General features: G+C 39.4%; 2 protein-coding genes across 3 annotated transcripts; one reads left to right on the top strand and one right to left on the bottom strand.

The window, feature by feature from the left end:
- Positions 1-816: 816 nt before the first annotated feature.
- On the bottom strand, positions 817-4954 carry LOC144652644 (uncharacterized). 2 transcript variants are annotated; one of them, XM_078512720.1, is made up of 4 exons: positions 4820-4954; positions 4455-4529; positions 3479-3664; positions 1087-1469 (listed from the first exon to the last, which is right to left on the bottom strand). In XM_078512720.1, the coding sequence occupies exons 1-4, from the start codon at positions 4876-4878 to the stop codon at positions 1292-1294; spliced, it is 498 nt and encodes a 165-aa protein (XP_078368846.1). In that variant the 5' UTR covers positions 4879-4954; the 3' UTR covers positions 1087-1291. The 2 variants fall into 2 exon arrangements, with proteins under 2 accessions (XP_078368847.1, XP_078368846.1); XM_078512721.1 differs by lacking the exon at positions 4455-4529 and having other exon boundaries at positions 817-1469.
- A 2197-nt stretch (positions 4955-7151) lies between these two features.
- Positions 7152-11000, top strand: LOC144652530 (uncharacterized). Its single transcript, XM_078512576.1, has one exon. It carries the CDS (start codon positions 7174-7176, stop codon positions 9385-9387), a length of 2214 nt encoding a protein of 737 aa, XP_078368702.1. The 5' UTR covers positions 7152-7173; the 3' UTR covers positions 9388-11000.
- The last annotated feature ends 201 nt before the right edge of the window (positions 11001-11201 follow it).

Here is an 11201-nt window from a genome sequence, read left to right on the forward strand (position 1 = left end):
GATATGATTGTGATATCTAAGTCACCCCAGGTAAACGTCTCCACAAACCTGTCGAAGGGGTTAGATCTCGTTAATAGTGATGTTGGTCCAAACTCCCACGGCAAATTTTCTATTCACTTTTTGCTTTTATTTTGTTTTTGTTCGTTTTTTTTTGTTTGATGTTTTTTCGTGCTTGCTTGTTTGTTGCTTGGTTGTTTTGTTTGTTTGCTTTTCATGAGATGATGCCACTTCTCTAGGTTATAATATAAGGTATAATATAGATACTATAGTTATCATATCGACTCTGAATTAGGGTTACAGTTTTAGTCTTTTTGTCCGAAGGTGGGTTTATAATGTAAGGGGATCTTTAAGATATTCAAGACATATAATCTCTAGATTTTAGTTAGTATTAATTAAAATAATAAAAGGAGAAAGGGCAATGTAGTTGATAAACAAAGAAAATCATAACTTTGAAGGAGGTTTGGATAGACTTTTACATTTTTTTTACAATTTCTCTGGTTACTCAGAAGTTGTTCGATTGATGAGATAACATATCAAACACTCGAGACAGTGTTTCATCGGCTATCCAATCACCTCGAATTTCGTCAAAAATACTCTTTTGTTCGTCGTATTTTCAACTCTCTTCTCGATCGGTGTTTGGATATCCCGATGAAGCACTTTTGCTCGTGTGTGATATATTATTACATCCAATACTACTTGACTGGGGTACAAAAAGGATATAGATTTTGTGGATTAGGATTGGAAAAGGGTATCAAAGTCTGTCTCCGAGCCATGAGGCCCATACAGCCGGAGCTTATCTCGGTTTCCGTAGCATTAAGCGACTAGGAGTATTGCTACTCCCCCCTGGATGGGATGCTAGTCCATCGCAGAGTTACCCCCCAGCAGTAAATTCGCCGGTACCCATTTATACACCTGGGTGGAGAGAGGCACTGTGAGAGTAAAGTGTCTTGCCCAAGAACACAACGCAGCGCCCCGGCCAGGCCTCGAACCCGGGCCGTTCGACTCGGAGTCGAGCGCGCTAACCATTAGGCCACCGCGCCTCCCACTAAAAAAAGCCCCCAAAACGGGGAATCGAGAACAGAGGACAACACTCTAACAAAACACTTTGAACAAACAAGAACATTTTGCCCAATGTCGTCCTATTTAATGGACTATTGAGTAGAATATTTACATGATTTATCTGCAGCAAAATCGATGGAATTTTCTAGCATAACATTTTTCTAAAGATACTCAAGGAAATACACTATATTTGACATTACAGGCAAAATGACGAAACTCCAAGTTTACTTAATCACAACTCCTTGAAGTAAAGATTAGGAAGCGATCGAACGACCCAGTCTTCTATCAGATTTGCTTTCAGAAACTGGCCAAACTGACTGGCCTCTTGTTTTAGTTTATTAAATGCTGCCAAGTCAGCTTCACAGAATGAACTCTGCCTATGAAGGCTAACCTCGTTGCTTTGTAGAAGTCTGCAAAGGAACAAAGACAAATAGGATTTTAACATTAGACAAGGTAGCTTGTGCCATGTTCATGTTGTAGGAAATGCTGCGCGGTAAACCGAACAAAACGCTTTTAATCACCGTGACTAAGGCTTTCCACAAGTTGCTCGGCAACTTTTTGGCAACTTTTCATATTTCTAGCAACTTTTTCTCCTTCGAGCAATTTTTTTCCTCTCGAGCAACTTGTTGTATTTTGAGCTATTTCCAGCCCGAAGATCTCCAAAGATTATCCGAGTGTTGTTCAAAGGCCATACGAACGTTTCCGAAGATTTACGAAGTTTGCCGAAGATTTTCGAAGAACATCTGAAAATGTTTCAACTTTCGGCTCATTCTGCATTGAAACAGTACAAAACCGATTTTTCTCAATTTTAGAAGCCGTTATTATTTAACAAATTTTCCCCTTAATGTGTTATTTAGATACTTCTTTTGCTGTAAAATTACAAAAAACTGCTTAGAAATCGTACCCTTAACCCTATCCAGACCGGGGGGGGGGGGGCGGAAAGTGCCCGCGCCGACTTTGAACGCTTATAACTTTTTTAATATTCAACCAAACGCTGCCAAACTTTGCGACTTTATCTAAAATTTATTTGGAAATAATTTGGTAGGGTAGGTTGTTGTGTCAGGAACTTGACGTCACCATGGCAACGGCATTTTGACAGGCATGTTTTCCCAAATTTGAAATTTTCGTGTTTCTATTAATGAAAATAACTTTAAAGCAATTATTTTCACCTGTTTACGGATTTTAAGCACATTTTTATCGGTTTTAAGTATTTTCCAGTAATTTTGGGCGGTTTTCTGACGTTTTGAAAAAATTTCGAAATCCAAGATGGCGGATCCAAGATGGCGGCTGTTTTGACATTATGATGTAATTGTCACGTGATGTGACGTCATCATCCCACGTGACATATACTAAAAGATAGATTTTGGGACATACTATATATCCTGTAAGTTTCATTGTGATTGCTTAAATCTTATGGAAGTTACGGAGGGGGGCGGAATCCGCCCCCCCCCCCCCCCGGTCTGAAAAGACCAAAAAAAGCCCGGTCTGAATAGGGTTAAAGGGAAATTAACAATTATTTAGAGAAATTTTCATGATTAGAAGCAGCGTTTTGGATTTTTTGCGGCAACTTTCGAGCAAGTTTTATTAATCAGAAGCAACTTTTTGGATTTTTAGTGCAACGTTTTGGGAAATCTCGAGCAACTTGTGGAAAGCCCTTAAGCCTGGTTTTCACTAGCGACGCAAGCACAAGCGTAAGCACAAGCGCAAGCATAACAGCTCTTATTTCATAGTGAAAACGGCTTCGACGCAAGCATAAGCACAAGCGCAAGCACAAGCACAAGGATCAAAATTTTTCCTTTTCTTGTGCTTGCGCTTGTGCTTGCGTTCGTGTGAAAACGAAACATCACATAAGCACAAGAAAATTGTTTACGTCTGGCCGTGTCTAGCCAATTAAAGCACTCGTTCCAGTATGTGAACAAAGTCGCAGAGGCCGCGGTTGATTTTGATAAACGTTTTCCGAGGTTGTTCGGAGGAGTTGGTACAAAAGCACAAAAGACACAAGCGTGGGCTCGAGAAGCGAAAGAAATAAAGATAAATTTATTTTTTTAAAAAATATCTATAACCCCAAATGTTTCGTTTTCCTCCGTTTTGTAATCGCTTTCGCTTTCTTTATCACAAGAGTAGAAGAAACAACAACGTTCGACGCCTGAGAGTTTCTGCCGCAATATTTGCCGAAAGAACAGAGTCGAGAATGGAGCCTTCTAACTTGTAAACAACATATTCTAATGCTAATGTGCTTATGCTTATGTCGACGTTCGTTTTCACTTGGCACAAACTACTTGTGTTTGCGTTTGTGCTTGCGCTTGTGCTTGCATCGCTAGTGAAAACCAGGCTTAACCGTGACTAGGGAGATAGCGTGAAGGGGACCCACAGCTTTTATGTGGCAGCAGAACTAACATTAACAAAAAAATATCCTTGCCTGAAGTTTCTGTCCAGAAAATAACATCTCTCATCTGTTACATTAAGTGCAACTTTCTCAAGAAAAAGCTTTCGCTCCAAAGCTTGAACATCTCCCTCTATTTCTGTCACTACGCAATCATCAGGAGCTGACTCGTTCCCAGGCGTAGAGCCATCGGGGAGCGAATTTTGATATTGATCGAGTAACCTACAGAACAGAGAAATGAAAGAGAACCTCAATGCAAGTGCTTTTGTCACTAGTGACGAAGTCAGAATCGAATTCGTAATCGGATGTTAAAAGCGGAGTCATAAGCGCGACAGCGCTTCCATTTTATTTCTTTCTGAAATCGAACATTGTGATTATTTTATTCTTTCCCTTATGTCTACGACTCCGACATTCTAGTTGTCACTAGATCATAAACGACGGAGTCATGAGTGGAATCGAAAACTCTGCTCGCGCTTCTTATTACGACTCCGTCTCTGAATTCATGCTTAGTTGAGGGTCCCGAAGAGGGGTATAAGGCCTATTTTCCCAGGCGACCAAATCGTGCCTAAATTCTATTTCCCAGCCTATTGTTTTCCCAGATTCTCAAAACCCCAGTCCCAGTTCTATTGTTTTATGTCTGTGATTCCCATTCCCAGTAACCCAAATCCCATGTTCCCAATAAGAAAATTCCCATTTTAAGCCTTCAGGGTTCTCTTAGTTCCCATCGAATCAGAAACGAGGAAACTACAGTCAAAACCAATTCAATGTTAATGAAAAGAGTTGTCCTTTGCTTTCTTCCCCTTGTCCCATGCGTTTCAGCGCCGATGAATTTCATTAACTGGTGGTTCTACCGATTAAAAAACGATCACCTCTGGCAAAGTGTGCAAATTTATTCGTGGCAGAAAAAAAAAAAAGGCTCAAGAGATGTCATGACAAAATTTCCCTTCACATGTGTAGTTAAAACTGTTGCGCTAGAAAGCCCTTATGATGAACACATTTCAAATAAACTTACTCATTTTCAAGCTGCAGTTGTTCCTGCAGTCGAGCAAGGCATTCCTCTGCTTCTTTCACTTGCTTTTTTAGTTTTCTGTTTAAAAAAAGGAAATTATATCAAAAGAACAAACACTCTTCCGAATAAAATAAATGCATGGGTTTACAAAGGAGATAAGAAATTACAATGGAAATCGCACAAAAATAGTTCATGTTTGTTAGAAAAAACTTCAAATCAAATGTAAAAACAATTCGCTAATGATTCTTTAACCTATCTTTAAAGCGCTGACTGTGGTTTACTTTAAAAGTCAAATGCACTACCAGGAAATTCCAGTAAAGTATTTTTTGAAGAAAATTCTTGATTGGATGTAGCAATAATTAACTCACCTTTTGTAATCTTTCTTTTCTTTTCTCTTTGACTTATACGAGCTCCAAGATAGTCCCATTTTAAGTATTCTCGTTGTCCTTTTTTCACAAAAATCAAGAGCTTTAAAAGACACGTCTAATCAGATGCTATTCTCTTGGCGAATGAAGTGTTTTTGCATTGTGACATAACAAAGGAGTGGAGAATGCGCGCGCTGTTTTTAGCCAATCAGATTCAGTTTACATGAAACTTCAAGCGCGAGCGAAATTAACAACGACGACTTTACTCCTAAACGTATTATATAGGTGCACTAAATTATTTCTAAGTTGGCATTTATTGAAAGAAAAAACTTAGACGTTTCCTTATGTCTTTTCTGCAAAATGCGCGAGAAAACGGCATGTAAAAGAAAGATCGTTGACCTGTTTAAATTGCCGTGATGTCATCATCGTTCTAGCGCGCGCAAAGTTGAACGATAAGTCGCGACGCGAATGCGCAAATTAATAATTTTTTATAGACTCTTGGTTTTTGGCCATCGTAACTTGATTAAAAATATAACACAAACAGCGGTGATAAACATTGTGAACAATCGCATTTTACTAAACTTGACGTTTCGTATGCTAAGCCACATAAATTTTCAAAAGTATGACCGTTAAAATTTTGGCAACTATTTATATATTAAAAAAAAAAAAACAGTTTGGATGCAGGGGACCACGCAACGAAGAAAAAACTGCTTGGCTTGCAATTGTCTGCTGCCGGATCTCTTGTTCAAGAAAGTACTGGCCCTGAAGAAGACTAGCTCTGCTAGTTGAAATAATATTGGCCAATAAATCTTGCCCTCCTGCCGTTGTACCAGCCTTGCAATCAATTTGGTTTTATTTATATATTGTTATGAAAGGGGTCTGGAACCTAGACTGAGACAATTGATCTTCTATTGCTGATCACATAAAAAAAAACACAGGCCATAACATCAAATGGGATCATTTTGAAATCCTTGCGTCAGGCAAAACTGACCTCAACTGCAAAATTAAGGAGACCTTATACATTCAAGAACTACAACCTTCTTTAAATGCCAATGCCGGCAGTGAGAGGTTGTTACTTTATTGACTGAAATGTAAATATTAAGTTACTGCTAAGATCAATTGTCTCAGTCTAGGTTCCAGACCCCTTTCATAACAATGTATAAATAGCTGCCAAAATTTTAACGGTCATACTTTTGAAAATGTATGTAGCTTAGCATACGAAACGTCAAGTTTAGTAAAATGCGATTTTTCATAATGTTTGTCACCGCTGTTTGTGTTATATTTTTAAAAATTTAACTTGCAATAAATATAATAAAGTTTGATGTTCGAAATCCCTCTCAACCTTTCCCACGCGAAACGTGCGCATGCATGGATATGTTTTCATAATACTCCAAAACAGATATTTCCGAGACATTCTTTAGGTTCGTCACGTTGGGCGCTTTCCATTCGACCAAAAATTCTGGTTTGAGTTTCCGGAAAATTCCAGTGGCAAATGGAACAGTATTTTCCAACTTTTCCGGTTGACAGCACGGAAGGCAAAACAAAATTTGCATATGGTCAGGTAGTGCGTCTAATATGGAAATTTCTACGGTGCATTAAAATAATGCACTGTGGCCGGTTTCCTGCAAATATAACTCGATATTTTTGTAATTAAAAAGCATTCCGAGCACTGAATGTAAACGCCATGAATACCATCGTGGCGACAAATACAGGGACCTTTCAAAAGGCACACTACAAGTAACGAAAACGTCCCAAACCCAAAAAGTTTAATGAGCAAAACAATGGCGTAGCCTGCACGCGCGTTATAAATATTTGTACATTTCAGTTTGCTGCCGCCTGCAAAACAACAACGAAAAACAACCGAGTTCACCTACATTTTTTTTTTTGGAGTTTCAAGAATGCTTCCTTAACACATGTAGCTGCTTTCAGCTGCACAAATCGCTAAATTTTCTGCCGAAGGAACTTAGGCTGAGTGTAAAATGGTAGCTTTTTCCAAAATTTCCGGAAAAGAGGACAACCTCGCAAGGTAGACCCAAATTTTCGAAAACAATTTCCGGGAATTTTTAGTTCCATTTGATTTTGCTTCTGGAATTTCCGGGGTTTTCGGTTGAATGGTTTGCATTTCGGAAAGTCACCACTTTCCGGATTTAATGGAAACTTTCCCAGGAAATTTCTGTACCATTTGTCCTTGTTCCGAAATTTCCGGAAGTTTTGGTCGAATGGAAAGCGCCCGTTATCTTTCCTTTTTCGCGGAAAATTGCGTGATGAGGCGCAAAGAACGCTGGGAAGATTTTAGTTTCGATAAGGACTGGGTTCTAGTTTATGTCCACATTTTTACCTAACTTGTGGTGAAAATAATGAAGTTTTACCTTCATTTTGAGGGTCCTCCAGACCACACTATGGTTTTTAAATGGCACAGAAGTGAAAAAGGAAACTTGAAGCTATTACTGGATAAATTTGTGGCGGCCTTTAACGCGAAATATGCTCCTCTCGCCGAGCTATCCCTCGATGACACTACACTCGTGGACAAGATGAAAACTACCCTGTCGCTCGAGAAAGATATCATTTCGGTCGTAAAAGATGGCATGGATCTTTTTGTAATTTCCAAACAGTTTTCCAAGACGGAGGAGAGACCAGGGAACGTGTTGGACTCGTCGAAGCAGTCTACTGTTTCGCCTGTGAGTCTAAACCAAATGTTAAGAAACAAGGAGAAAATGGCGACAAGTTTGCATGTAACAAACCCGGCTTCTGCAAAATCCTCGTCTATAAAAGAAAACGGATCGAGCAGTCTTGAGGGTAAGGCCTCTAGTTTCTGCTTTAAAAATCTTCTAAAAGAGGGAACAATGAGACACGCAGCCCGTATTTGCGCCCAAGCGTTAACAGTTGAAGAGAACAATTCATCTGCTCTCTCTTGCTTGGCTGAAATTTACCTAAAAGCTGGCCGTCCAAAAATAGCCCTTGAGTACATTCAGCTAGCACTTCAAGTGAATCCCAGTGATCCAGTGTTGAGCTTTATGCTTGGAAATTGTTTGGCTGAGGTTGGAAAACTCGACGAGGCAATTAATGCCTATATGAAGTACATGGGTCATTTGGAGTTGACAGGAGCTTCCAAAAGTGACATTCATGATGTTCAAGCAGCCATTGCCAAGGTTTGTGCCCAGGAGGGGAACATAAGAATGGCTGTGGAGTTGTTTTCGAATGTGCTTAAAGAAGATGCCACCCACATAGACAGTTTAAAAGGATTTGCACTTCTCACTGCAGGGAACTCTCAGGAAGACTTACATGAAGCTATAACTCTCATTTTGACAGCGCTGGTTCACAGTAATGGCAACCGTGAGCTTAGAAGACAAGTTGGTAAACTGATCAGCCAACCAGGTGGAATGGAGGTGTTTAAAGATCAGCTAAGTGAGGCCTGGGAATCGGCAGATTCAATGATGTTCATGGCTGATATTTTGCGTGAATCTGGAGCCATTCAGCAAGCATTAGAGCTGGTAACCCGTGCACGTCAGCTGTCGCCTCACAATCCAAGCATTTGCCTTTATTTTGTTCATACCTATGAAATTCTTAATGAGCACAATAAGGCTTTCTTAGAAGCACGTACCTTTCTGGAAAGGAACCGCTCCCTTACAATTGGATGCATTTCATGCTTGCAGTTTGTTCCATTTCTAGAGCAGGTCACAGAAGACATATATTTGAATAATGCGCCCGTAAATGGATTACCAAAGTTTGAGAATCAACAAGATGTCGGTAAAGTTCTAGAATCTGAGTTTCACCAGCTTGGATTGTTGTTTACTCTGGTGAAAATTTTCTTTGTGAAAGGAGCACTAAATCTTGTCAAGGCTTTGTTGCCGATTCTGGATAAAGTACACAAAGACAGAGAGCTGCATCTGACATTGCTACGAAATGAAGCTGCGTTTTACTCCTGTATTAGTCACGTGATGCAAGTGCCATTTTCTCCAATGCCTTGCAACCCAAAGTTCATTTACTTTGCCTCAGACAGTCACTGCATTTCACCCGCATGGCGAATCATTGATTACTGTGATAAACCACATGTCATTCATCCACTGCTTGCTACAGGTGTCAAAATTTGGCATGTGAGAAAGGAAGGCTGCTTTTACCCTAAATTTACTCTTTTAAATGCATTGAAGGAAGTGCCAAATGGCTCCACTGTGATTTTTAACATTGGTGAAATTGATTGCAGAGAAGGACTGTTGAGAGCTGTCAACAGTTGCAAGTATGACACGAAGGAAGAGGCAATTAAGGCAACCATGGACATCTACATTAGTTTTCTTAAAGAGCAGCAGGAACAACGTGGTTTTGTAACTTTTGTTCACCCCATACTACCCGTCTTGAATGAAACAAGGAGTGTAGTTTTGGAATTCAATGAGAACCTAAAGGCAGGTGTGGAGAGTTGCAGAGGACCCCACTGGCTAGAGTTTATGAATGCGTTACTTGTGAATGGAGGTTCAGAGTTTCGTAGTGAGTTCAAACTTGATGGGACTCATGTACATCCAGCCTATGTATCTCTTTTGGCAAAAGCCTTGAAAGAGTCCTTGCAAAAGGTTGAATGACTCTGTTGCCATTGTGGAACCAAAGGAAGTGACGTAAAATAATTTTATGCCTTCTCTACATACCTCTAAAAATGCATAACTGCATGAAGAGTGAGCTGTTGATGTACTGATCACATGAGATTTAGGAGAATTTGCATTTTGATCATCACAAACTTGTCATTTTTCTTTCCTCAGAAAATTATTTTCTCGAAGGAATAGACCATATTCATATTCTCGGTATTGGACTGGAACTAGCTTGCAATGGAGGCTCATGCTGGGGAATATCATTAGAAACAGCTTTATGTCATTTGCATTTGAAAAGATTACCCGCAGTAGCCTCCATTGCAAAATAGTTCCAGTCCAATACCGAGAATACATGTATGAATAAGGTCTATTGAAAACATTTTCTCTGTGTTGTTATATATATTTTTTTTACAATAGAGTGTCTCTTTGGAGGAATTATCAGCTGATAGTTGCCCTGTGGAAATTTGATGTTTTTATAAGTAATATTAGACCAAAAGCAAAGCTTTAGGGGTAATATGCCAGTTTTAAGAACAACAAATTTCCAAGGATCAACTATCAGACCAATAGTCCCAAGACTTAAACACTCTATCGCCTTTATTGTTTACCCGTAATTCTCTTCCCCGTGACCATTCGAAAATGAACATTTTGAATTATTTGTAACTTAATTATGTTTATTAGTGCGCTCGTCTCCAGAGATCCACCTTGTGTACCACAAGTGTTAGATCACTGAGGTGGGAGAAATAAGAACTTTCCTCCCATTACCACCATGCCTTACGCAGTGCTGACGAGTCCCAAAGAGGACGAAACAGCTGTCCACTGCTAGGCTGGTGTGTTACCTCAGTCTGGAGATGAGCAAAGTGCACATACCTGAGCGTAGTGAGTCCAGTTCACTAATAAACATAATTATGTTATGTGCCTCAGGGTTACACTATATACATGTATGTATGTGTATCTACAAGTGCTTACTTTATTTGTAACTTTTTTGGAAGAAAGACTTGAAAGTCGAAATGTGTCAAGCGGAACAAAGCCAGACAAGAAACCCACAAAATGCAGATCAATCAAATATTTTATCCATTAGTGATGTTTATTTTGTCTATTGGCCCACTTGTTTGCAAAAAAATTCCTCCAATGAGTACTATCTATCAGGGAATTTCCCTTGGATGGGCACTTTGGGCTGATAATGTCTATCATGTCATGTGATCAGTGGTGAACTAATAATGGGCTATCAAAGTATTCATAAAAGTAAAGTGGAACTCGAAAAAGCTGGGGAAATACTCGCCTATGGCGCGTGTCCCCACAGCATTTCTCATTCTCTGTATTTTCCACCAATAATATTTTCTATATCTCATTTTTTAGTAAAATAAAAAACCGTGCATCTTGTTAAGCTGAGAATCAGTGAGCTACGTAGATTTCAGATATTACTAGAATGTTTGGTTTGTAGATGATAATCTATACTACCCTAGTCTTTCTAAGCTTCACTAAACCAAAGTAAAGCACCCGCACTAATAAGTCATCAAGCTTCTAACAGCTTAGAACAGACTTTTAACCCCCTTAGCCCCAAAATACCAGTGAGGAGAAATTGCATAATTGTATCTACAGGCGACATTGGGCTTAAAACATTTGCCCTTGGCTGAGTTTAAGAGTGAAAAAATACATGCTGAGAGGCATTCTACCACTTTTTGCTTCATGTAGCAAGGTCCAAAAGAAAGCTACTGATCGATACTGAATTGTTTCCAGCTTCATAGGCCAGCAATGCGTACAGAGAACTGGATTATACTTGGGAATTTTTTGTCTTTGATGTTATGAATGTG

The sequence above is a fragment of the Oculina patagonica genome, chromosome 4, assembly GCF_052425735.1.
Source record: "Oculina patagonica isolate OP01 chromosome 4, crgOcupat, whole genome shotgun sequence".
Classification (NCBI taxonomy): Eukaryota; Metazoa; Cnidaria; class Anthozoa; order Scleractinia; family Oculinidae; genus Oculina; species Oculina patagonica.

Excerpts from the sequence above, each read along its gene's own strand:
- LOC144652644 (XM_078512720.1), bottom strand. The coding sequence starts at position 4,878 with ATGGGACTATCTTGGAGCTCGTATAAGTCAAAGAGAAAAGAAAAGAAA. Across the intron at positions 4,530-4,819 it reads GAAAAGAAAGATTACAAAAG|AAAACTAAAAAAGCAAGTGA; the intron begins GTGAGTTAATTA and ends TTTTTTAAACAG. Across the intron at positions 1,470-3,478 it reads TTTCTGGACAGAAACTTCAG|ACTTCTACAAAGCAACGAGG; the intron begins GCAAGGATATTT and ends GTTCCTTTGCAG.
- LOC144652530 (XM_078512576.1), top strand. The coding sequence starts at position 7,174 with ATGAAGTTTTACCTTCATTTTGAGGGTCCTCCAGACCACACTATGGTT.